Source organism: Clupea harengus, chromosome 14, assembly GCF_900700415.2.
Source record: "Clupea harengus chromosome 14, Ch_v2.0.2, whole genome shotgun sequence".
NCBI classification, from domain to species: domain Eukaryota; kingdom Metazoa; phylum Chordata; class Actinopteri; order Clupeiformes; family Clupeidae; genus Clupea; species Clupea harengus.
In genome coordinates, this window is record NC_045165.1 from 28686320 (window position 1) to 28713965 (window position 27646).

The 27646-nt window shown below is 39.5% G+C and overlaps 1 protein-coding gene and 1 long non-coding RNA gene across 2 annotated transcripts; one reads left to right on the forward strand and one right to left on the reverse strand.

Annotated features, from left to right (window-relative positions):
* Positions 1-414: 414 nt before the first annotated feature.
* Positions 415-27354, reverse strand: LOC105888533 (transient receptor potential cation channel subfamily M member 4-like). Its single transcript, XM_031580959.1, has 28 exons — positions 27259-27354; positions 26921-26982; positions 26600-26777; positions 25933-26113; positions 25197-25366; positions 24903-25080; positions 24496-24560; positions 20786-21010; positions 20346-20448; positions 20016-20137; positions 19435-19749; positions 18802-18903; positions 18343-18471; positions 11126-11255; positions 10790-10935; positions 10159-10271; positions 9658-9783; positions 9341-9390; positions 8216-8445; positions 7932-8047; positions 7467-7599; positions 6699-6873; positions 6323-6488; positions 5833-6014; positions 1923-2055; positions 825-897; positions 578-671; positions 415-443 (listed from the first exon to the last, which is right to left on the reverse strand). The coding sequence occupies exons 1-28, from the start codon at positions 27352-27354 to the stop codon at positions 415-417; spliced, it is 3822 nt and encodes a 1273-aa protein (XP_031436819.1).
* Positions 14511-15226, forward strand: LOC122133498. The gene is made up of 2 exons (XR_006152807.1): positions 14511-14549; positions 15143-15226. It is a non-coding gene; the product is annotated as an uncharacterized LOC122133498 (long non-coding RNA).
* Positions 27355-27646: the final 292 nt, after the last annotated feature.

Sequence of the window (27646 nt, forward strand, 5' to 3'; positions counted from 1 at the left end):
TTGTTGCAAAACCATAGGACCATCAGTGACAGAAGATATTGCAAATCAATTGATGCAGGCTATGAAAAAAAAAAGTACAAAGGCACGCACAGGCAATTGCATGCAGTATGAGGCAGAAGGATTTTTGTTCAGTAAAAAAAACACCACCCACCACCCAAACCCTCTTGTTTCTGAAGAAAGCTACTTTCCCGTAACCCAGCTCCACTTGCACCACCCATGTCCAGGTTTGCGTGTGATGAAGAGGGAGAGCAGGTTTCAAAAATGGAAATGGAAAACAATGAGGGGCCCTTTTTAAAAGATAAAAGGAGAACAAGTTGATTAAAAAAAAAGGGCAAGAAACATTCTGCCCACTTTTGACCCCTAGGCAAAGTGTGTGTTTGTGATCAAAACGTTATGGAAAATTTGAAATAAAAATCAACTTGACGCAGAGGATGACGGTGTTTCTGAAAAAGAGAAAAAGGAACAAAAGGGTACGTCACTTTCTGGAAACATAAGAACATACTTGATGTGGAGCTGTGGAGAAGTCACTGACAGATGTACAGCAGGATAAAAGGTGAAGAGAGACTGAGAGACGTACCACTGAGAGTGGGCTGAGGGCAAGAGGTCTTCACCATATTACTCTGTGTCATACCCTCCATCATCCACTGCATTGCACTGGAGCAAAACTCCAACTGGGGGAAAGAGGGACAGGAAGAGATAGAGAGAGAGATGGAGGGGGGGGGGGCAGAGGGGGAGAAAGACAAAAAGAGAGGGGAGAGTATGAGAAACACGTGGACACAGATGGTCAAAGTGACAAACGTGCAGCGAATCTTAATGTAACGTACCTGTGACTCCAGAGATCTCAGCCTGTGATCCACATCCCTCATCTCAGCCATCTGTTTGATCATACCATCCACTCTGTAGAAACAAACACAGAGACATACAGACACGCACAGGCACAGACACAGACAGACAAACACACACACACACACACACACACACACACTCAAAATCAGTAACTGGTGATACCCTCAGGCATTGGACTGCTTTGCTTGAGGACTCAACTCAACTAGTACAGCAAAGTCACGAAGGTCACCACAAAGGTCATGGGTTGAGTTCCCATAGAGAACATAAAGTGAAACACATGTACATCCTTCCTGCCCGCTCTCCCTCGCTTGGGACAAGAGGTTTATGACAGGCGGAAAGACTTAAATCATCCAGACCTTGTGAAGAGTAAACAATGCTGACATAACACTATAACAAGTATCCTGACCTACACAGAAACAGGCACAGGTGAACAGTTTTGGAACTGAACGCAATAACCGATGAGGTAACGCATCAGTCCCCCAGAAGCAGGCAACACTTTTTCCTACCAATATTTCAGTGTGTGCTGGAAGTTCAAGGGCAGTCATGAACAATAGTGCTGCAGGTTGTCCTTCCATCAAGAACAGATTCTCACTATTTCCTTGTTATTAGGATACACTTTAAGAAGTGGGTTTGTTTCCATAACTTTACAGGCTACTTTACAGTAAAGATAAGGTGTAAGCTGTCACATTAAGGTTTGGGTTAGGAAAACTAAATTAAAATAAATGTTGACACAATCTTCAGAAACCATCACTTGGTATGGTATCTATGCTGATTTTTTTTCTTCTTATGGCATTATTTTATAAGATTTAAACCAGTAAATAGATATTGTGTTGGATAAAACAGCTGAGGTTGTTTAAGGTTTCCGTTACAAAATGGAAACCTTAAACAATCATAGTATAGTTCAGGTTAACAGGGAATCCTTCCGCCGTATATTGTTGTAAGCAAAAAAAAACACGTTAACTTCTCTTTAGTTTTACTGTTGTTATGTATAACCTGGGATAGTGTGGCACAGCCACAACATGCTAATGGTAAAGGAGCAAAACACTCCTCGGCAGAAATATCCACTGGACGCTCACTTGACAGACATCCTCTTGAGCCTCTCAGAGTCGCTGGCCCTCTGCTTCTTGCTCTCGTCGGACAGGAAGTTCTCCTTCTGAATGCCCTCCCACGTCATCAGCCGGTTTGCAGGGTTTCCCTCCAGCTCCTGGGCTGCAGAGGGGTCAGAGGTTAAGAACATGTTACCCATCTGCGAAGCATTGGCTAGATACAGGTGCCATGTAGGTAGGGACACAATGTCAGTCTTTAGCAAAATAAGAGACATGAAAATGACATAGTTATAATCAACTGATGATTTAAAGTTAAATCAGAAAATAGTTGTATCATGTTGCTCATTGTGGTTTTCAAAGCTGTTCTTATGAAAACTTTTATCAAATTAGGATCTTAGAGGGCGTTCAAATAATATATAACAGCAAGGATGCAGAACAGCTGTCTGTGCTCAATTTGAAAGCTGAGCTTTTATTTTTGGACCTTACCAGACTTTAGTTAAGATTAGCCATTCCACACAGGCCCCCACTGAGGGTATGTAGGTGTGTGTGTGTGTGTGTTGTGTGTATTCAATGACAGTGTGTGTATTCAATGACAGGTGTCGCCAGAGTTGCACATTCTTTCAAAACCCTTTACGTGGTAACAGTGTTAATTTTGGCAGCTATTTTAGATTTAGTCTTAGTCTTTAGACGAAAATGCATATTAGTTTTAGTCACATTTAGTTATTTTTTCCTCCTTAGTTTTAGTCGACGAAAACTCATTACATTTTAGTCTAGTTTTTGTCACATTTAAAAGTCCATCTTATAGCCACATTAAACTCCTTCCCTTCTCAGGTCCAGGGACCCCCTGTGTTGTGTCTACAACTGCATAATAGTCACGTTTGCCTTACATAAATGTGGATACAATTAGTCTCTAAGATACAGATCTCCTAGTATATGCTAACAGCTGAATTCCAATTAATTCAATGTAAATAATCATTTTAAGGCAATACCTTAAATCAGTGGTTCTCAAAGTGGGGGGCGCGCCCCCCTGGGGGGGCGCGAACACTCTCCAGGGGGGGCGCGATGTCACAGACGGAGAAAAAAAAAAACTACCGCCGACCTGTCACTGGTTAGTGAAAGCTCCCTCAGTGGCGAAATGCAAGGGGCTGGACTGACCCAAACAAATCAAATACGGTTTTGCTCCTGATCCACCAATCAAAACGGAGTTTTTTCATTTGAACGCGAATTGCACCTAAGTTTCCGAGTATAAAAAAAAAACGCAGGCATTGGTAAGCTCTCACCCTGAGATGACTCTGCAGAGTTTGTTCAATTTCTCTTGTTTCCTGTATCATTCAGATATTCATTGCTTTATAAACAGTCTTTTTAAAGACTCACTCCTTCCTTAGTAATACCTTACTGCGCTTGCAGTAGGTCTATTCGTAGCCTATTCTAAGGAGTAATTTGCCCCAGTCTTTTGAAAAAGCTCGTAGCCCCGAGAGCTAGCCTAGCTAGCTACCTTTTTCCAACTGCAGCTAGCCCTTTTCTCCTTAACACCTACCTTTATATTTTTGTATCATCCACCGTGTTGCAACAAATAAAACACCAGCACTTGAATACTATTTTGTGCTGTCCCTGTCTACATTGTGTACAGTTAGTTTTGTTAGGAATCATTGCCTAGCACAGCCTTATCCTTATCCATGTCGTTCACAACCACACATACAAGAACACGACGTTGAAATTAGAACCTTATTAACTTCACACACACTGTATCAGCAAACAAACACAACTATGGACACGTTTCTGATTCGTAAAAGTCAGAAAGAGAAGCCTGTGGACTTCTTTAAACATGAACGTGATGGCCTCCAGCAACAACGAACCACCATCTCCAAGCAGTGTCTGGAGGCATCTTATGTAGTTGCTCATAGAATTGCTAAGCTTGGCCAACTCCATACAATTGCCGAAACACTGATTTTGCCGGCCGCGCAAGACGTGTAGAATAGAAGCTAAACTCAGCGCAATACTTATGTCAAATGACATTGTATCACGCCGAATATCAGAAATCAGTTTGGGTCCTATTTCAAAGAGGACTACCGTTCATTCGCCTAAGTTCGGGATCCATTTCTCTGCTCAGCAGACGAGCTGTCAATAGACATGAAAGAGCAATTGAAGAGTGACAGTAGACTTAAGCATCTCCCCTATTTCGTCATTCTGGATAGCAATGATCACCTTTGCGACATAGCCTTAAAAATACTCATCCTTTTCGCGTCGACATATTTGTGCCAGGCAGGCTTTTCAAGACTGACTGCGCTCAAAACTAAATACCGCAACCGCGCACAGATCGAGGATGACCTGAGGATATGTTTTCAAACATTGCCCCAAGATTTGAGAACCTTTGCAGTGCAAAGCAGGCTCATGTCTCACATTGACAGACCTGTAGGATTTTTTTTGTAAAGATCACAAGAGGCCGATAATAATAACAGTATCCAAATTATAGCAATAATAACACTAATTATTATTATGATAATAATACAATAATAATAATTGGTCGATAGTCATTCATTATAATAATAATAACATAATGATGGTGATAATAATGAATAGCCTACTAATAGGCCTTCTATTACTGATAATAATAATAACAATAATAATAATAATAATAAATAGTTATAATAATTGTCTGTATGGGCCTAACAATAGCCTAACCTTGACATGTCAGGCCTATCAATAACAATATGCTATCTATCTATCTATCTATCTATATATGGTGGTGTAGTTGAGGGTGGTGGCGGCGGGCCGCGCGCTGGGGGGGCCCCAACTACCCCTAACCAGCTTTGGGGGGGCCCAGCTTGCAAAAGTTTGAGAACCCCTGCCTTAAATATATAAAATTAACAGTATTATCATTAAAATATAAGAGAATATCAAGTCTAGATTTTGAAGATTCAAATGATGTGATAGCACAATACAACTACTATGCCTACCTGGCCTTAGAGTTAAATCAACCACATATCCTCCATATGAATTGCTGTGCAATCTGATAACCAACAGATTTAGCTAGACAGATAGTTTTGACAGTTGAAAGTGTTACCAATGACAATTGCCCAAATAGACAAGGATATGTAAACCAATCACATATTAATTTATTTTTTCTTTATTAATGTCATGCGTGGCCTGTTCTATAGTCCATTCTGCAATGAGTTTACTAGCTAGCTATCGCTAGTATAACTTAGCTATGATACCTCATCGTTAGCTAACGTTAGCTAGCTAAACGTTTTGGAGATCATTTCCCAAGGCTAACGAGAGGCTTCAATCAAAAATGACTAGCTAGCTATCCAAGCTGACACAACCTATACACACGACTGCCCCTTTGAAGTTAACTTAGCGTTGGCTAATATATTATAATAACTAGTTAACATTAGCTAATTATCATTGACAGTTACTAGCTAATTTACCGTGGCATATATTGCAGGTTTGTGCGCTTTCAGGTGCCTCTTGACATTTGTTGTGTTCTTCCCACCTATTTTGCAGCCACATGGTTTCTCTCCCGTTATTGCGGTGCATTGTGTTTATAATTAAAGTTATAATTAAAGACTGTCCAGATATCTATTCTTCTTTTTCTTCCAGTACCGAGTTCTTGAACTTGAGCTATCATATAACGTTTGTTAGGGCGTCACTTGCATGTCTGGGCATCTCAGGGAGTGGACCGGGCAACATTCAACCAATGATGTTAGGTGCATACAAATTTAGAAGAAAAAAAATGTATTGTGAGTTAGTCAACCACCAACATTTTCGTCTCGTCTCGTCAACGAAAGTTAAAATCGATTTAGTCATAGTTTTTATTTTCAAAGATCCGTTTTCGTCACGTTTTAGTCTCGTCTTAGTCATGGGAAAAAGGTCGTTAACGCATATTTTTCGTCAACCAAATTAACACTGCATGGCAACTACAAATAAAACCTCATCTCACCAAAATGGTAGATTTTCACAGAGGGGACCTTCAGGATCTTTCTCTTGACAAGGAGGTGTAGGTGAGAGAGGAAGATGAAGGGCGGAGCGAGCGAGGGTCGGGTGTGGTACTCCACGATCAGGTTGTAACGCTGGAACTTCCAGTAGGTGTCGTTGCGTTCCTGGACTTTTGAGAACGTGTAGCTGGGTGCAGAAGGGGAACATTTTTACGCTCATGTATTTCTAGGCTACAGCCTATTTCAATTTCACGCACCACTTGCACTCCTCAAAGGCAAGGCAAGTTTATATATATATATAGCCTGGTTCATACACATTGGTCATTCAAAGTGCTTATCAAATTAACAGACAAAAGAATAGAAAACCTTAGTTTAAAAACCTTAAGTGCATTATAAAAGAACACAGAAAAAAAGCTATAAGAACATAGAATAAGGCTAAGGTAGAGAGATAAAAAAAGACCAATGGTTTGTGAGGAGAAATCTATTTGAGTTTACCTGAACATGGCAATAAGCAGGTTGATGAGCAGAATGTTGGTGACCAGCAGGAAGAACATCAGCAGGACGACCACTAGCCAGTTAGCGTAGGTGTCCCTACAGGGCTCAGCCCCCTCCGCGATCAGTGTCCTGTTATCAGTGCAGGGCATGTCCCACTGCTTTCCAGCTGGACACACACACACACACAAAGAGAGAGAGGGAGAGAGAGAGAAATGTTAACAGAATGTTATATTTCTCAACATTTCAAAGTCTCCTCTTAGAATAATATACAGATACTCTGCATAATACCAAATAACACTGTTGAACAGCATTGAAAGAGATGACAGAGCAAATATCTGAATGAGAACAGAGAACAGAGGGACATAGAGTTGATTACTATCGACTTCCTCCGCAGAAATCTCTCCAATTATATGTAGATAGGGCATGTAGAACACCCGGCGAAATATCCGATCAGGACGCGGGTCATAGGCGTACAGAAGCGCCTGATTGGCCACTCCATAAGCCATAATCCACACTGCCAGGAAAAAGAGGAAGAAGAAGATGTCCTTCATCTGGTGCAGGAGGAGAAAAATGTATTAGCTTAAATCAGTCAAATACAGTATACATTAACATACAAACCATGTGTGTTCTACCACATAACTAGGATGACAGCGTTTTTGCTGTTGCAGCCCCTAGACTGCGGAACAGCATCCCGCTCTCTATCAGATCAGACCCCTCTATTGACTCCTTCAAGTCCAGGCTCAAAACCCACTTTTATTCTGTAGCATTTAGATCCTCCTGATTTGAGTTGATGATTTGTATACTTGCTTTCTGTGTATATAGATGCTTAGTTGAGTGTTTTGTTTCTGTTTTCTATTTGATTTTCTATTTGATTGTGATCTACTTCTACAGCACTTTGGTCAACGTAGGTTGTTTTAAAATGTGCTTTATAAATAACTTGACTTGACCTGTTTCTAACTGAATTCATGACAGTTTGTAAGGAATCCAACACTGATTAATGTTTCACTAACTGGAGCTATGAGCTGTGATGCTGTGATAAGCATGCTACCAGAGCAACATCGAAAAGGAGAACATACCAAATAGCGCCACCTACTGAGAACAGAAAAAGTGCTGCTTAACTTAAGTTAACTGAACTGCCCCCTACCATCTTGCCGACGATGATGATCATTGGCCCGAGCTGCCGATGAATGGCAAAAATGTAAAGAAGTCTGATCGTGAACACCATGTAGTCCAGACATAGAGAACCGCGGCCAAGCTCATACGTCCGCTTGAACATCCTAACACACACACACACACACGCATATTACACAACACAGGCAGAGGTACACATGCACATAACAAATACACATGCAGGCACACCAGTATGTCCCTCTGCTACGCAAACACTGATGTACAAACAAAAACTCACCAGCATAAACCTGAGCAAAAATATACAGGTAGCACACACTCTCACTCAGACATGCAAACAAAACCACACCGGGCAGTACAATTTCAAGATTTCACAACTTCACTTCAATACAACTGGCCTTGAGGAACAATGCCCTCTGCTGGTCTAAAAATAGAATGTCACTCGCCAAAGAATCATTGAGCCAATCAGTGGTTGCCATACCTGCAGCAAAGGCCAAGCACAAAGAGGAAGATGGCCACAAGGTCACACATATTCCATACATCCTGTGAATACAGCCTTAACCTCTGACGAAGGCTCATGCTGCCAACCAAAAATGTCTGCGACAGAGAGGGAGAGAAAGAAAAGAGAGATTCTGGGACAACCTTCAATTTCAACCCAACTATGACTATTAAATATTTAAGTACGGGAGCATTTTTGTTTTGAAACAGAAAATTACATAGTTTAGACATTTAGGCATGTGCTGAGCAATTTTTTTGGGTAGATACCTCTCGAATCTCCTCGCAGACAATTGTGAAGACCCAGAAGTATAGCACATATTCAGATATTGCTGGGCCTCGTGGAGGTGGCGGCTTGAAGTCCACCAATAAGACATAAGCATAGAGGAACAGGAAGAGGAAGTACATCAGGACGTTGCCTAGGAATGACGTCACAGGTGCATACCAGAATTGGCGCCAGCGCGAGAACACAAAAGGACGCTTTGGTGGCAGTGAGGGACCTGAGACAGTTAGACAGATAGACACACAGATAGACAGACAGTTAGACAGACAGACACACAGATAGACAGACAGACACAAAGATAAACACACAGATAGCCAGACAGTTAGACAGATAAACACACAGATAGACAATTGGATCAGACATTGGACAGATCAATGAATTAATATCAACTGTGACATAATCAAATTCTTACATCAGAATCGATGTGTTACCCAGTATTAACCAGTCCCTCAAGGATTTTGCAATCTTGCGTTTTCACGAATTCAAGAATGTCCTGCGATTGCATTTAGCGGGTTGCAATGTTCTCTTATTACTGCAATATTTCCGCATTTTTTTAATTGTGATTTTATTTAAGTCAAAATCACCACAATTTTATTTGCAATTTCTGAGAATTTTCACAGCAAATTCAGTAACTTTTGGCCTCAACAACCACAACAAACCCTCGCAAAATCCTGGAGGGACTGATTAACGTCATGGCACTATCATCAATGCATTTACTTACCAATGCGTCAAATTCATTTCAATATTTCAGTGTGTTTCATAAACACTAGTACAAAGAAAGAGAAACACACTGATACAGACAGAGAGAAAGACAGCAAGGTGGAGAAGAAGGGTGAAAGGGTGGCCGCAATAAAACTGCTGCAGAGAAACTGGAGATAGTGCTGGAGGACTACAGACAGTGGCACACTGGGAATGCAACACGTGGATGGTGCAGCATAGGTGACCAGAGGGTCGTGACCAGTGAAACAAGAAGGGTGGGATATAGAAGGGATATCTAAAAAAGAAATGTTGAATGTCGAAAGGAATAATGAGTGATGAGAGAGAATGAGGTGGTGGTGGTGGTGGTGGTGGAGGAGGAGGAGGAGGAGGAGGAGGAGGATGATGGCACAGACCTTTGGTGGTTGTCCTTATATGGTCTTCAGCTTCGTCCTCTTTTGCTTCTCTGTCACATGACCGTGCCAGAGTTGTGTGTGTTTATGAGAGAAAAGGAGAGAGGGGAGGTAAGACAGGCAGAGGGAAGGTAAGAGAGAGAGAGAGAGAGAGAAAGAAAGGGAGATTGAAAGAAAGATAGTGAAGAAAATGTGCAAAAGAATTAGTGAATGAGACCAACAGATTTAGGCTTAGAACTAAAGGTCATTAACATTACAACTCAAATACACTAAACAAGCAATCTAATCCAGAAATAGAAGCCACAAACACACTAACGTACTCAGGACTCAGGTGTTTGATGTCGGAGTAGGAGAAGACTGTCTCTCCATAGAGGCTGTGATGGTCTCTCGTCCGGGAGCCTCCTGCTTCTGCCTCCGTCTTTGACTCCTCTGCCACCTGCGGCTTCCTACCACGGAGCGGAGAAGAACATAAACACAATCAAATCTAGTGTGCATTCCACACCATAGCCTGATGTTCATTCTTAGGACTTAAAAATGGCCTTTGAGCCAAAAATAATACCATTAGTTCAGTAACAGTCAACATCAACATCAACAAAATATTTTTGACTATGTTGTTGTTGTTTATAGCTTTATGATACATTTGATATAATTATGGTACATTTTAGTTTTCTTAATTTTGTTGATAGAAATCATATGAATGAATATAGTCATCCATTGGAGTCATCCATCATCTTTGATCCTTCATTGGCCGATGAAACAACTTGAGATCAGTAAGAAACCGACGGGGAGAAATGAAATGACAAGACCGGAGTTCCACGCACCTGAAGGAGATGAGGCTGGTGTAGCAGAGAGGAGGGATGAAGAAGGTCAAGATGAGTTTCGACACCTCTGTGCTTCTGTCCATGTCCCCCCACCAGATCTGAGACAACAGGGACTGCCCGGGAAATACAGGGACAAATTCCAGACGGAGATGGGGGGGGGGAAACAGAAAAAATCAGTGAGGGTTGTGAATATGGTAATCTGGGTCAGAAAACTGAATCAGAAATGAAAGAAACTTAGTTGTTGTGAAGTTGCAATATCTAAGGAACAAGGTCAGCTTGAATGAAAACTATGTACTCCATTTCACTAGTCTTGTATACATATTTCACAATATATGTCTGGAGACAACCGTGGAGGAATTTAGTTTATATGTGAGTGAAAACAATTAGCTTGATTGAAAATTTCAAAACCATTTGCTCCATCTGTCAGACCTCTCTGGTACACATCTTAAGCGTCTTTATTGCTCACACTTAATATGTTTTGTGGTGACAGAACATTTCTGGAGCAGTTTTCATTCCAAATTAGAATACCCGTGCTTCTCAGAGATTCCAATTTTAAAATATGCGTTGGTCTTGAAGTTTCTTTGCTTCTGATGTCACAAAGGAGCACAATAAAACCCAGCTCCCAGCTGACCTGCACCCCGTCGTGACTGAAGAAGTAGCGAGCGTCGGCTGCCATTGCCATCTGAAGACAGGTGGCCCCGCCCCACACCGGAGACGTCCTGATGAGCAGCGTGAACGAGCGACTCTCACTGCTCTCATAGCACTTACTGAACACACCTGCAGACAGACAGGCATACAGACAGAGACAGACAGACAGACAGGTAGACAGACACAAAAAGAGAGAGAGAGAGAAGAATTAACTATACCCACATACCGACCCATGGCCAAGGTTCCTAAATACACATTTCATGATATGGATTAAAAACATGAACAGTCTTTCTCTCAGCACTCTGTCAGTTTCACGTACCATACGCCAGGTTCTCAAACATCTGTGCCAGCTCCTTCATGGACTTTATGGTCTCTGTTTTAAGCTCCAGTCTGGACAGTTCCCTCAGGAGCTTGCAGCCACACAAGGCACTAAGCACAGACTCTCCAGTCTGACAGACGAGAGAGAGAGAGAAAAAAAGAGAGAAAAACATATGGCCTACACTGCAAAAAGTGAAATCTTAGTAAGATGAAATATCTTCAATCAAGGCAATATATGCTTGTTTTTGTCTGACAAGATATTTCTTCTTACCAGGCATTTTTTATGTTAGAGCATTTCACTTGCTTCAAGTGTTTCAGTCCTTAATTATCTTAATGAGGTTTTATTACTTGTTACTGAGATTTTATTACTGGTTCTGAGCAGGTTAATGCTTGAAACTAGAATTACCGTAATTATAAGGCAGTATAAGTACAAAACTGCTTTGTCAAAGTCAGAATTTCTTATTTCAAGCATCTTATCCTTCTCATCTCTACATATATAAAAAAACAGATAATGACCAAAGGAATTCATTGTTTTACAGCACAGCACAGCAATTATGTATTCCTGTAGACAAAATACTATACAATGCAAAGACAGTATTTAACAAAGTCAAACTTTTGCTTTAAGAACAGACTTTATCATCCTTTAGCAGGTTAAAGTGAGTGAGGAAAACGTGCTTATATTCAGCTAATGCTAGCACCAGCATCTTGAAATGAGGCTATTTGCTAGGCAATTTACCTTGAAATCAGTACAGCTACACTAAAAACAAGTATGTTTGCCTATATCCCCAAAAGATTTAAGAATTATTTTCTCAATATGTATTAAATTCAGCAAATGCTAGCACCATCATCTTGAAGTAAGGCTATATGTTAGGCAATTGATCTTAAAACCAGTAAACCTACACTAAAAACAAGTACATTTGCCTAGAAAAAAATATAAATATAAGAATTATTTTCTCAATATGTAGGAAAATGTGCTTATATTCAGCAGATGCTAGCACCATCATCTTGAAAGAAGACTATATGTTAGGCAATTCATCTTGAAATCAGTAAAGCTGCACTACAAAGAGGTACATTTGCCTAAATACAAAAAAAATGTAAGAATTATTTTCTCAATATGTAGGACAATTTGCTTAAATTCAGAAAATGCTAGCACCATCATCTTGAAGTAAGGCTATAGGTTAGGCAATTGATCTTAAAACCAGTAAACCTACACTAAAAACAAGTACATTTGTCTAGAAAAAAATATAAGAATTATTTTCTCAATATGTAGGAAAATGTGCTTATATTTAGCAGATGCTAGTACCATCATCTTGAAAGAAGACTATATGTTAGGCAATTTATCTTGAAATCAGTAAAACTCCACTACAAACAGGTACATTTGCTTAGATACAAAAAAAAAATAAGAATGATTTTCTAAATATGTAGAAAAATGTGCTTATATTCAGAAAATGATAGCACCATCATCTTGAAATGAGTCTACATGCTAGGCGATTTATCTTGAAATCAGTACAGCTAGACTTAAAACAAGCACATATGCCTAAATACAAGATTATGTCAGAATAATTTTTCTCAATATATAGAAAAATGTGCTTATATTCAGCAAGTGATAGCACCATCATCTTGAAATGAGTCTACATGCTAGGCAATTTACCTTGAAATAAGTACAGCTACAAGTACATTTGTACAAGTACATTTGCCTAGATACAAAAACATTTAAGAATTATTTTCTCAATATGTAGGAAAATGTGCTTAAATTCAGAAAATGCTAGCACCATTATCTTGAAATAAGGCTATGTGTTAGGCAATTTATCTTGAAATCAGTAAAGCTACACTACAAACAAGTGCATTTGCCTAAAAAAAAAAAAAATGAAGAATAATGTTCTCAATATGTAGAAATATTTGCTTATATTCAGCAAATGCTAGCACCATCATCTTGAAATGAGGCTATATGCTAGGTCATTTATCTTGAAATCAGTACAACTACACTAAAAACAAGTACATTTGCCTATATACCCAAAGATTTAAGAAATATTTTCTCAATAAGTAGGAATATGTGCTTAAATTCAGCAAATGCTAGCACTATCATCTTGAAATGAGTCTACATGCCAGGCAATTTATCTTGAAATCTGTAAAGCAACATTAATAACAAGTATATTTGCCTAAATACAAAGAAATTTAAGAATTATTTTCTCAAAATGTAGAAAAATGTAGTTATATTCAGCAAATGCTAGAACCATCATCTTGAAATGAAGCTTTATGCTAGCAATTTAGCTTGAAATCAGTACAGCTACACTAAAACAAGTACATTTGCCTATATACCCAAAAGATTTAAGAATTATTTTCTCAATATGTAAGAAAATGTGCTTAAATTCAGCAAATCCTAGCACCATCATCTTGAAATAAGGCTATATGCTAGGCAATTTATCTTGAAATCAGTAAAGCTACACTAAAAACAAGTATATTTGCCTAAATACAAAGAAATGTAAGAATTAATTTCTCAAAATGTAGAAAAATGTAATTATATTCAGCAAATGCTAGGCCCATCATCTTGAAATGAAGCTATATGCTAGGCAATTTAGCTTGAAATCAGTACAGCTACACTAAAACAAGTACATTTGCCTATATACCCAAAAGATTTAAGAATTATTTTGTCAATATATAGAAAAAAATGCTTATATTCAGCAAATGTTAGCACCATCATTTTAGAATTAGTCTACATGCTAGGCAATTTATCTTGAGATCAGTACAACTACACTAAAAACAAGCACATATGCCCGAATACAAAAGAATGTCAGAATTATTTTCTCAATATATAGAAAAATGTGCTTATATTCAGCAAACGATAGCCCCATCATCTTGAAATGAGGCTATATGCTAGGCAATTCATCTTGAAATGAGTAAAGCTACTCTAAAAACAAGTACATTTGCCTCAATAAAAAAAAAACTTAAGAATTATTTTTACCGAAATGTAGAAAAATGTGCTTATATTCAGCAAATGATAGTTCCATCATCTTGAAATGAGGCTATATGCTAGGTAATTTATCTTGCAATCAGTAAAGCTACTCTAAAAACAAGTACATTTGCCTAAATACAAAAAAAATGTCAGAATTATTTTCTCGAAATGTAGATAATGTGTTAGGCAATTCATCTTGAAATCAGTAAAGCTACACTAATAACAAGAACATTTGCCTAGATACCGTAAGAATTATTTTCTCAATATCTAGGACAATTTGCTTAAATATAGGGATTTTTTTTGCTCAGAACCAGTAATAAAATCTCAGTAACAAGTTATAGTAACTTATTAAGATACACCATCTTAGTAAGATGAAATATCTTAAATCAAGGCAATATATACTTGTTTTTTGTCTGACAAGATATTTCTTCCTACACTGCAAAAAATCAGCCTTTAAAAACAAGAAAAGAAAGTAAAAAAATGGGGCATATATCACTTAAAATAAGCTAAATTATCTGCCAACAGAACAGGAAGATTTGACTTACCAAGAGTTTGTAAAACAAGTAAAAATATCTAGCCTCAAAGAACCCAAATATATCTTAAAACTAGTGTGGCCAGACTAAAAACAAGTACATTTGTCAAAATATTTAAGAATAATGTTCTCAATATTTTGGAAAATGTGCTTTTATTCAGCAAATGCTAGCACCATCATCTTGAAATAAGGCTATATGTTAGGCAATTTATCCTGAAATCAGTAAAGCTACCCTAAAAACAAGTACATTTGCCTAGATACGGTAAGAATTATTTTCTCAATATCTAGGACAATTTGCTTAAATTTAGTTCCGTTTTTTTATTTTGTATTATTATTTTTCAAGCTTTATTTTTTCGGCTTTTTTGCCTTTACTCAGATAGGACAGTAGGTAGAGTCAGGAAGCGAGCTGGAGGGAGGGATTGAGAAATGACCGCAAGTCAGACTCGAACCTGAACTCTTACCTGTATCCCCATTTTGCCCATTCATGGTGCAGGGTTGCTGCCGCTTGCGCCACAGCTCCATCCCTAAAACAGTCATCTGTTGAGGATATTGCCATTTGTTTTGGAGAGTTTTGAAGTCAAATGCTCTTACCCGGTAGGAAGAAATATCTTGTCAAACAAAAAACAAGTATATAGTGCCTTGATTTAAGATATTTTATCTTATTAAGATGGTGTATCTTAATAAGGTACTATAACTTGTTACTGAGATTTTATTACTGGTTCTGAGCAAAAAAAATCGCTATATTTAAGCAAATTGTCCTAGATATTGAGAAAATAATTCTTACGGTATCTAGGCAAATGTTCTTGAAAAGCTTTACTGATTTCAAGATAAATTTGCCTAAGGTACTATAACCTGTTACTGAGATTTTTATTATTGGTTCTGAGCAAGTTAGTGCTTGGAACTAGTTTCATCACCACTGGCAAGTACAAAACTGCTTTGTCAAAGTCAGAATCAAGACAAATGTACTTGAATTTGAGCTTAGATGCCCATTGTTTAAAGAAACAATGTTAAGACTCAAACCACATACACATATGTCTGACCATTGGACCCAATGATTTGATCTCTGATGGCAAATTAATCACATAATGCTGTTTAGGTGTAACACTGCGGTCTCTATTATCTCAATGATCAATTGCACATATGCATTGACTTCAAAACTCTCCAAAACAAATGGCAATATCCTCAACAGATGACTGTTTTAGGGATGGAGCTGTGGCACAAGCGGCAGCAACCCTGCACCGTGAATGGGTAAGATGGGGATACAGGTAAGAGTTCAGGTTCAAGTCCAACTTGCGGTCATTTCTCAATCCCTCCCTCCAGCTCGCTTCCTGTCTCGCTCTACTGTCCTATCTGAGTAAAGGCAAAAAAGCCGAAAAAATAAAGCTTGAAAAATAATAATTAGAAATTAAAAAAATCGTTGAATTTAAGCAAATTGTCCTAGATATTGAGAAAATAATTCTTACAGTATCTAGGCAAATGTACTTGTTTTTATTGTAGCTTTACTGATTTTCAAGATAAATTGCCTAACATATAGCCTTATTTCAAGATGATGGTGCTAGCATTTGCTGAATATAAGCACATTTTCCAACATATTGAGAAAATAATTCTTATATATTTTGGGCATCTAGGCAAATGTACTTGTTTTTAAGTGTTAGCTGTACTGATTTCAAGATAAATTGCCTAACATATAGCCTCATTTCAAGATGATGGTGCTATCATTTGCTGAATATAAGCTAATTTTTCTACATTTCGAGAAAATAATTCTTAATTTTTTTGTATTTAGGCAAATGCACTTGTTTTTAGAGTAGCTTTACTGATTTCAAGATAAATTGCCTAGCATATAGCCTCATTTCAAGATGATGGTGCTATCATTTGCTGAATATAAGCACATTTTTTTTACATTTCGAGAAAATAATTCTTAAATTTTTTTGTATTTAGGCAAATGTACTTGTTTTAGTGTAGCTGTACTGATTTCAAGATAAATTGCCTAGTATGTAGACTCATTTCAAGATGATGGTGCTAGCATGTGCTGAATATAAGCACCTTTTTCTACATATTGAGAAAATAATTCTTAAATATTTGGGTATATAGGCAAATGTACTTGTTTTAGTGTAGCTGTACTGATTTCAAGATAAATTTCCTAGCATGTAGCCTCATTTCAAGATGATGGTGCTAGCATTTAGTGAATATAAGCACGTTTTCCTACATTTCGAGAAAATTATTCTTAAATTTTTTTGTATTTAGGCAAATGTACTTGTTTTAGTGTAGCTTTACTGATTTCAAGATAAATTGCCTAGCATGTAGACTCATTTCAAGATGATGGTGCTATCATTTGCTGAATATAAGTACATTTTTCTATATATTGAGAAAATAATTCTGACAGTATTTTGTATTTAGGCATATGTGCTTGTTTTAAGTGTAGCTTTACTGATTTCAAGATAAATTCCCTAGCATATAGCCTCATTTCAAGATGATGGTGCTAGAATTAGCTGAATACAAGCACATTTTTCTATATATTGAGAAAAAAATTCTTATTTCTTTTTTAATTTAGGCATATTTACTTGTTTTAAGTGTGGTGAAACCGATTTCAAGATAAATTGCTTAACATATTGCCTCATTTCAAGATGATGGGGCTAGCATATGCTTAATTTAAGCAAATATTTATACATATTGAGAACATTATTCTTCATTTTTTTTTATTTAGGCAAATGCACTTGTTTGTAGTGTAGCTTTACTGATTTCAAGATAAATTGCCTAACAAATAGCCTTATTTCAAGATAATGGGGCTAGCATTTGCTAAATTTAAGCACATTTTCCTACATATTGAGAAAATAATTCTTAAATGTTTTTGTATCTAGGCAAATATACTTGTTTTTAGTGTAGCTTGACTGATTTCAAGAGAAATTGCCTAGCATATCGCCTCATTTCAAGATGATGGTGCTATCATTTGCTGAATATAAGCACATTTTTGTACATTTCAAGAAAATAATTCTTGAATTGTTTTGTATTTAGGCAAATGTACTTGTTTTTAGAGTAGATTTACTGATTTCAAGATACATTTCCTATGTTGACTCATTTCAAGATAACGGTGCTAACATTTGCTTAATATAAGCACATTTTTCTACATAGTGAGAAAAACATTCTTAAATCTTGAGAAAATAATTCTTACATTTGTTTTGTATTTAGGCATATGTGCTTGTTTTAAGTGTAGTTGTACTGATTTCAAGATATATTGCCTAACATATAGCCTCATTTCAAGATGATGGTGCTAGCATTTGCTGAATATAAGAACGTTTTCCTACATATTGAGAAAATAATTCTTAAATATTTTGACAAATGTACTTGTTTTTAGTCTGGCCACACTCGTTTTAAGATACATTTGGGTTCTTTGAGGCTAGATATTTTTACTTTTTTTACAAAGTCTTGGTAAGTCAAATCTTCCTGTTCTGTTGGCAGATAATTTAGCTTATTTTAAGTGATATATACCCCCTTTTTTTACTTTTTTTTCTTGTTTTTGAAGGCTGATTTTTTGCAGTGTATTGTTTTCTTTCTGAGTTCTCTCTTCTTGAGTTATAACTACTGAAATCTCAGTCAGTGGACACTTACCTAAAACAAGCAGACATGACGTGAGAGTAGTAATGGTAAGACATGAACATTTAAAAAAAGAATATTTCATGAAGTCAAACTTTAAATTAGACATCCCTGACCCTAAAGTGACTCGGAGGCGCTTTACCATCTCCCAGAAGTAGATGGCCATCTCCCTGCGGTTCTGAAGCACGGCCCATATGAAGAGCGAAGCCCAGGGGTAGAGGCAGCGCTTGGCTCGGTACACACACGGGCCCTGCAGGAACTTACACACTTTCTACAACACAAAACGAGAGGATGACCCACTTAATCAACACACACAAGTACACATCTCTAATATGTGTGTGGTTCGAACTTTTACACAATGATGTCTCGATGACAAGCACCAAGAAAGGACAACTACTGACACAAAGACAAGAAATTACAAGAACGAACAAGAAGAGTGTCGTTCATGTGTCACTTCATCCAACTATGTAGTGTCGTCTAGAGAGAGAACTATTACTGTAATGTACTGAACTACTGTATGTAAGATGATTAGGCTGAGAATCTCTGTCAGATGAATGTGTGAAAGCAAATGCAAGCACCATCCTGTTTAAGGTGGCTTTACCTTAAAAGGTCTTCTCATAGAGGTCGCTTTGTCAAGTGATAAGAGGGCATGGTAAAAACCCTGACACACATCCCCTAACAAATCTTCCAGGACGCGAGACACCTGCAAGGAAACGCAGAGAGTAGGGTCAGTTCCAGCACATTTCCTGTTGCACGTCTACAGACACGTAAATTACATTTTCTGCACTCTAAGCATCCAGTAAGTTTACTTTCTACACTTTACACGACAACAATGTCCCATAGGCCTCTTCCCTGGTGAGACGTTACTTTGTTTCTTTGAATCTTATGACTGAGCCCACAGAACAGGAAGCCAAAAGAAATAGATCCCAGCTCACCATCATGACTTCCATAACTGAACGATGTTGTGTAAAGTCTAGAGAGTACAACGCAAACCACCTCAACAGGGGACAGCAAAAACTCAACAGGTTCTCTGTACTGTACTGTATTTTCAAACCATTTCAAAATATATTTATGCATACATTTATAGTTATAGTATAGTACACATCTCTATTAAGATTAAAAATGCCACTATAGTAAAAACTATTTGTAAACAAACCTATGCCAACACAGTGCCAAGTGTAAAAAATCTATGGAAACCCAGAGACACAAAAAACACCTAACCCCAGAACCTCACCTCAAAGAGGCTGACCTCCTTGACCGGGCGGCTCATTTCCAGTTCCTTTAGGGAGGACGCCAGCATTTCATCGAGGGAGTTTGAGGAGCCCAGGCCCGTGCCCGTCACAAAGCCCGTCACTGCTTTACATTTACTGAGGTGGCGCTGGAGAAGGGTGTAGACGACGGAGCTAGCGGAAACGGTGCGATACAGGCTCTCCAATCGCCCATTAGTCAGGTAGTCCAGGATGTTCAAGCCATTCTCAGTGAAGAGGCGTACAAACTCTGGCTTGTCATTGACTAGTGCGTCAGTCATGGAGTCTTCTAAGTCGTCACACTGAATAACAAACAATTGTTTGGTATGCCTCAGTCTCCCAGAGTCGTTACAACTGACTATATATGACTAAAGAAACAACTGTAACGCATATTCATGATGTGTGGAATTTAAATGTATTAAATCCTAATAGACCTATTACCTATTAAAGACTAAAACCTAATATATATTTTAGAGGTACTTTGAGTGATGCTTTTATGTTACAAAAGCTCCCATGCCAGATGAGTTTTCTTGCCACATTGTTTTCTCAGTCACCCATTCCACCTCACCTTCCAGTGGATGTCTCCATTGAACAGCTCACTCCTGGCGATGTCCACCCTGTTCCAGGTCACAGCAAGCTTCAGCTCCTCGGTGTAAGGGCTTGAGTCTGCCGAAGTGCGGCGTTTGCTAGCTAAAACACACACACACAGCTATTCAGAATGGGACATTCAAAATAATACTGCCTTCCCCCCCAGGCCTTCACCATTTGCAAGGCTATTGGAACTGAATCTTACATTCTTGTAATTGTCTCATATTGAAAAGCGTCATTGCAAACATGTAATTCTGTGTGCCAAAGTTAGGCACACCATGCTCAAGATAAACACATCAGTCCGCTCTACCTTTGACGAGAGCTCTGAGCAGCACGGTGTCAAAGTCATCCGGTCCCTCTTGATCTCTATTGTAGATGGAGATCAGGTCTCTGTTCTGGTAGATGCTGAGTGCCTGTAAAGAAAAGAGGAGACAGGTGGATCTGAGCTAAGGGTGGTTGCTTGGTGCTGTACCAGTTGAAAGACTATTTACCACCAATAGAGCTAGGGGAAAAACTGTCAATTTGACAGTCTCTGAAAAAAGGTTTTGAAATGATATACACTATGTTGACAGTTTAGTTTTTCTCTGAATATCACAATAGTTTGTTGCAGCCATATGCAGTGAGCACGAAACCACTTACAGGGATGAACATTGTTGAAAGAATACTGTTTATTTTATGATTTTATAACCAAGACTGAACTGGATCAAGGTTTCTGTATATCTTCTGGTGATCTCCAACCATATCACCTACTCTCTCAGTGAGTTTGTCGGTGTCCGTCTCAGAGGGGAGGTGCTTCCTGACTCGCTCTGCCAGCCTCTCTTTCAGGTCTCCACCGGAGCCCGCTTCGCTCTTAGTCTCCCCACCACCGGTCGAGACCAAGGGATTCTCCAGAATGTCACCCACCAGGTTGGCCACACCACCAGAGCCAACCAGGACCAACCAGGGCATGCCCTTTTTCAAAGAGAGATCCAATCTCTGCAGCAAAAGGAAGTATCATTATTACAGACTGCAACAATAAGGACAATCTAAACCTAGTGTATCTGAACTGAGACAATCCAACATCACATATCAACAGTCCCTTTTTGAGAAGCTTGAAATTAAGAACACAATGATGTTAAATGCTATTAAATAAAGTGAGCATGTGGGTATTGCAAACGTGGGAAATTAAGAAGGTCTTAAAACAGAGATGAGTGAAGTGAATGAGACTGTACGTACAGTGGGGAAAATAAGTATTTGAACCCCCGCCGATTTCGCAAGTTTGACCACTTGCAAAGAAATGTGTGATCTGTAATTGAAATAGTAGGTGTATTTTAACAGTGAGAAACAGAATATCAACAAAAAAATCCAGAAAACTGCATTTTATAACATTTATGACTTAATTTGCATTTGATGCAGAAAATAAGTATTTGAACCCCTAGCAAAACATGACTTAGTACTTGGTGGAATAACCCTTGTTGGCAAGCACAGACGTCAGACTTTTCTTGTAGTTGGTCACCAGGTTTACACACATCTCAGGAGGGATTTTGGTCCACTCCTCTTTGCAGATCCTCTCCAAATCCTTAAGGTTGCGTTTTCAATGGGAGGGAATGAGGGAATGAGGTTCAAGCCCAATATTCCACGTTACATGGCCCTATCCATAGTCCCCTCGATGCAGTGGAGTCGTCCTGTACCCTTGGCAGAGAAACAGCCCCAAAGCATAATGTTTCCACCTCCATGCTTGACGGTGGGGATGGTGTCATATTCAGCATTCTTCCCCCTCTAAACGCGGCAAGTCGAGTTGATGCCAAAGAGCTTGATTTTGGTCTCCCAATCCTCCTTAGAATCATTTAAGTGTTCATTGGCAAACTTCAGACGGCCCTGTACATGTGCTTCCTTGAGCAGGGGGACCTTGCGAGTGCTGCAGTACTTCAAACCATTACGGCGTAGTGTGTTGCCAATGGTTTTCTTGGTGACTGTGGTCCCAGCTGCCTTGAGATCATTCACAAGCTCCCCCTGTGTAGTTCTGGGGTTATTCTGCACCTTTCGGATGATCCCGCACGAGGGGATATCTTGCATGGAGCCCCAGACCTAGAGCGACTGACAGTTGTTTGGTGTTGCTTCCATACAAATATATCGCATAATCGCACCAATAGTTGTCTGCTTCTCACCAAGCTGCTTGCCGATGGTTTTGTAACCCATTCCAGCCTTGTGCAGGTCTACAATCTTATCTCTGACGTCCTTGGTCAACTCTTTGGTCTTGCCCATGGTGGTGAGGTTGAAGGTGTGAAGTATGATTCTTTGGACAGGTTTCTTTTATACACGTCACCAGTTGAGATCAGGTGTACCTTGTTAGGCCTAATGAGGACTAATCTGTGTGCTTCTTGGGCACATAAATGGTCATTTGTGAGCCAGAATTCTTGCTGTTTGCTTGGGGGTTCAAATACTTATTTTCTGCATCAAATACAAATAAAGTCATAAATGTTATAAAATGCAGTTTTCTGGATTTGTTTGTTGATATTCTATTTCTCACTGTTAAAATACATCTACCATTACAATTATAGATCACACATTTCATTGCAAGTGGCCAAACTTGCGAAATCGACAGGGGTTCAAATACTTATTTTCCCCACTGTATGTGTTATTGCTGCAACTCCAAAATAATAATTGCAAATAATTATTAAATAATAATAATACATGATGTCAAAGACATAATGTCAAACTGAGGCAGATAAACTTAAGGAACTAAACTTCGTTCATATACAATATTCCCTTACACCTAGCCAGGCAGCCCCTCTCCCTCTCTCTCTCGCTCTCTCTCTCTCCTCTCATATCACATCGCTAATGCTTATAATAATACTGATAAAATGGCCATATTGCCTACTGTAAATCTACTACCCAAAGCTATCTCCTTATCTGGTTCTGAAATAAATGTCTACTAACAAAAATGTTCTCTCTCCCTTGTAGCATGTTCCAATTGCTGATGGAAGTGGAAACATTGCTCCTCACCCCCACTACTCCTCAACTACGCATATGGACAGCCAAACTCTACCCACTCACTCTGTTCTTTTTCTTTTTCTTTTTCTCCTAATCCAGACTATCTTCGCTATGGGACGCTGCTGTAATCTCTCCACCGGGTCTACCCGTAGAAACCCTCTGCCAATTGCACCCACCGCCACCGCACTGCCGTACACTTACTCTACCTCATACCCTATGCTAGCATTTATATACAATATATAATATTGCCACCATCAACATGTTTCTCTGTTCCTACTCCCCTTACCCCTGTAACAGTAAACCTTTGAGCACAGTGTATACCCACTAAACTGGTCTTGTTTGTATCATGTATTTACCACCGGATGTCTGTATATATATTATGTACACCTACCAAATGCAGGATATGTACAACACCTGTTGTTTCCCATCCCCTTCTGCCACACAACCCTCCCCCCTTCCTATCTCCACCCGGCCGACCTCAAGCAGATGGGTCCCCCCTTATGTGCCGTGGTTCTGCTTAAGGTTCCTTCCTGACTAACAGGGAGTTTTTTCTTGCCCGTGTTGCCAATGTGCTTGCACTAAGGGGGTTCAGGCTCTGGTCTCTGTAAAGCGCCTAGAGACAATTGTATTGTTATGGCGCTATATAAATAAAATTGAATTGAATTGAATTGAATGATCTCAAGGCAGCTGGGACCACAGTCACCAAGAAAACCATTGGCAACACACTACGCCGTAATGGTTTGAAGTACTGCAGCACTCGCAAGATCCCCCTGCTCAAGGAAGCACATGTACAGGGCCGTCTGAAGTTTGCCAATGAACACTTAAATGATTCTAAGGAGGATTGGGAGACAGGATGTGGTCAGATGAGACCAAAATCAAGCTCTTTGGCATCAACTCGACTTGCTGCGTTTGGAGGGGTAAGAATGCTGAATATGACACCATCCCCACCGTCAAGCATGGAGGTGGAAACATTATGCTTTGGGGCTGTTTCTCTGCCAAGGGTACAGGACGACTCCACTGCATCGAGGGGACTATGGATGGGGCCATGTAACGTGGAATATTGGGCTTGAACCTTATTCCCTCATTCCCTCCCATTGAAAACGCAACCTTAAGGATTTGGAGAGGATCTGCCAAAATCCCTTCTGAGATGTGTGTAAACCTGGTGACCAACTACAAGAAAAGTCTGACGTCTGTGCTTGCCAACAAGGGTTATTCCACCAAGTACTAAGTCATGTTTTGCTAGGGGTTTAAATACTTATTTTCTGCATCAAATGCAAATTAAGTCATAAATGTTATAAAATGCAGTTTTCTGGATTTTTTTTGTTGATATTCTGTTTCTCACTGTTAAAATACACCTACTATTACAATTATAGATCACACATTTCTTTGCAAGTGGTCAAACTTGCGAAATCGGCAGGGGTTCAAATACTTATTTTCCCCACTGTATGTTCAAGACAAATTCTAAAGCACATTTTCCCTCGACTCACCTCCATAAGGCTGACCTCTCCAGACACTAGCATACACAGAACCGGAATATTGATTGTTCCACTACCTACAAAAACACAAACACACACAAAGCACAGGCACTCTAGAAGTCAGACAGATACATTAACATTAACCTGTTTAAACAACCAAAAGCAGAGTGTAGTCGATAAATAAGGGGCAAATAGGTAATAGGAATAACTTATGTGGTAAGTCCATTTTTTTCCAGCTTCTAAATCAGAGAAAGATGTTTATGAATAACCACTTTTACACAGGCATCATACAGTTGAACTGTTCTGGACTTCTGAGGACCAAATGCTAGTACATATGGTCATTATTTCTGTTGTGACTTATACTTGTAGTGTGCTTTAATGTGCTTCATGCAACAGGAAATGACTCCTGACTGCCTCACCCCATATCCCAGTACGCTGGTGGGATATGTAGTCTTCCAGGCGGGCCCTGAAACCAGCCTCACCCCCTCGGCGGCCTGCACTCCCATCATCCACCAGCAAGAAGGCCTGGTAGTTCTTGTCAAGGCAACATAAGTCACTGAACTGGTTTTCAGCATTGTACTTTGCTGGGAAGCTGCCCTAAGAGTCACAAGGAGAGTAGGACAGAGAGGGGAGTGAATTAATCTCAGTGTGTGTGTGTGTATGTGTATGTGTAGATAAAGTGTTGCAATTGTTATTGTCGGATTGACGAGTACCTCAGGGTTGATTAGCTGTTGCCGATTATGCACCAGCCCCCATGGTGCAATCCCTATGGCAACGACCTTATTTTGAGAGACAGAGGCTGCAGCAGTGGCATGGTCCCTGACAGCCTCCCCAACACAACGCCCAACACCCTCTCGCAAACCTTCTGTTAGGATCCATGCCCCTGTGTGTGTGTGTGTGTGTGTGTGTGTTTGCACATGGGTACGAAACAAAGACAGAGGTTACACTGACAGAAGAAGAAAAGATAACATACCAAATGACAACTGGGGTCATTAGCCTATAATGTTTTCAAATCATTACATCAGCTGATTGAGTCACTAAGTGAGTAGTTGGAATTTCAAATTCTGTAACCTTACTTTGGAGTAATGCAACTTGAATCAATAAATGTACAACCCTCTCTCAAATATCATTACAGTTCCAACCAGTTTTTCAAGGGGAAAATGCTACATAAGTACATACATACTTCACCATACACAGCAACATTTAAACAAAAAAGATGATGAAGGAAAATAAAATAAATTGCTTAAGTATTTCGTTTATAATTACTGTATTTCATGGCACTACAAAAGCGAAAGAAACGGTAGATGTTGATTGACGTTATAATTATGATGTAAACATAGGCGATGAAAGTAAAAGCATGCGTTCTCTTTAACTGCTTTTGTATTTGCCCTCTGATGAAGCCACTCTGTCAAAGCCCTACTCTTAGTGTTGAGGTCATGTGACTTGTACCTGTGCCTTGGGACGCCTTGACGAGTCCCTGTCGCAGCACCTCTCGCACCCACGTCTGGACCTTTGACTTGCCCTCTCCGCCCACCACGGACACCACCAGGTTGGGCAAACTTAGGCCCCAGTGGGCCGTCATGAGGTTGTAGGCGATTAAGGGTTGGGTTTCGGAGGAGAGACGCAAGTACTGAATGAGGGATACAGTGGAGCAGAATGAAGTAACCTTTGGGGTGTTTTTCTTTAAAAACAATCATTAGGTTTAAGATTGTATTTACAAACTATTTTTTTGTAAAGGTTATCCTTGCTAAACAGAAAAGGAAGAGAGAGATTCAAAACCCTTTAAACCAAAGTTCTTGATTTAATCATTCAGGTGTATCTAAGACAGTGATCTTCATTATTGTGATCTGAGAGTACATTTATAAAGAACTCTTTGTGACAACGTATAGATTTGTAATCTATCCCACTACAGCTGTCACTACAGCTGTCTCTCCAAGACAAAGGATGTTAGTACCCTTCACTGAATTAAACAGCATCGGATAGGACTGCAGATGACACCAATACCCTTGCTGTCAGACATATAGCATAACCAAAACACCTCATTCACTCCTGTTGTTATAGGTTTTTCACATCTGCCTATTTAGCTGATACAGTAGACCACACGATGATCACTCACGCAGCTGTGTCTCTTACTGGCCCCGTCAAACTCCACCTCTCCAAAGGCATCCGTGGCAGATTCCGAGGAATGCTGAGCCGAGTTCCAGTGGTTAACCATGGCAGTGCAGAAGTATTCGCCCAGGGCAACCGACTGATGGTCCTTCCTGGCTCCCCCACATTGGCACTGCTGCCCATTGCTGGGTACATGACAAAAACAAGGCGACAGCTTCACACAAGAGGTACAGTACAAATCAAGGGGTGCAGTACAAAACAAAAGAGCAACTGTAACATTAAAACAGAAAAATCTCAAGAGCAACAACATATCCTATCTCACTCTTACCTGGAGAAATCTTCCACAAATGTCGTGCATAATCTCTTTTTGATTACTTTGGGGAGCCAATTCTAGAAACAAAATTTTTGTTGTTACATTCCCAGAAAAACTAAACTGAGGATTGCAGAATACATTTTTCTTTCATGCTTACAAGCTATTTCTTTGCGACACTACATTGCATTACATGTGGTAAATTGCACTTTCTTCTCGTGAAAACGGTTTTCAAAGTTAGTTATTGGTGTATGCGTTATAAATCAGTTTGAGGTAGGCTATCTTTCACTTTTAGTTGGGCTTGCATATGTCATGTCTCCGTCAGCATTCCCCACCACCTGTTCTTCCCTCCCTACCTGGTCTTTCTCGTTTTTTGTTATTCCACCTTCCTTCTTCTCTTCTCCATCGACTTCATCCATCCCTCTGTTTTTCTTGAGAAACTTAACAGACATTATAATCTCGGACAGAATAGAACTGGTTTAAAACTTAAAGTTCGGCTGAGCCTCGGTTCTTTCGCTTGTACATCTGGTGTTAACTACCTGTTGATTCAGGTGAAGTCCAGAAGTGGGGTGTGGCCCAAATAAAGTAGGTGTACAGGAAGAATGGGAGGTAGCCCCAACTGTTGTTAGCCTACTCTTCAAGGCGCGCTCACCCAGTGTCAAAACGGGAAGGGTGGCTGTCAGCCAATTTAACTGCACATTCTGTGTACGCAGTGATTGTGGAGAGTATCCCTGATGTTATGAG

Excerpts from the sequence above, each read along its gene's own strand:
- LOC105888533 (XM_031580959.1), bottom strand. The coding sequence starts at position 27,354 with ATGTCTGTTAAGTTTCTCAAGAAAAACAGAGGGATGGATGAAGTCGAT. Across the intron at positions 20,138-20,345 it reads GCTCAGAGCTCTCGTCAAAG|CTAGCAAACGCCGCACTTCG; the intron begins GTAGAGCGGACT and ends TGTGTGTTTTAG. Across the intron at positions 6,015-6,322 it reads CTGCTTATTGCCATGTTCAG|CTACACGTTCTCAAAAGTCC; the intron begins GTAAACTCAAAT and ends TTCTGCACCCAG.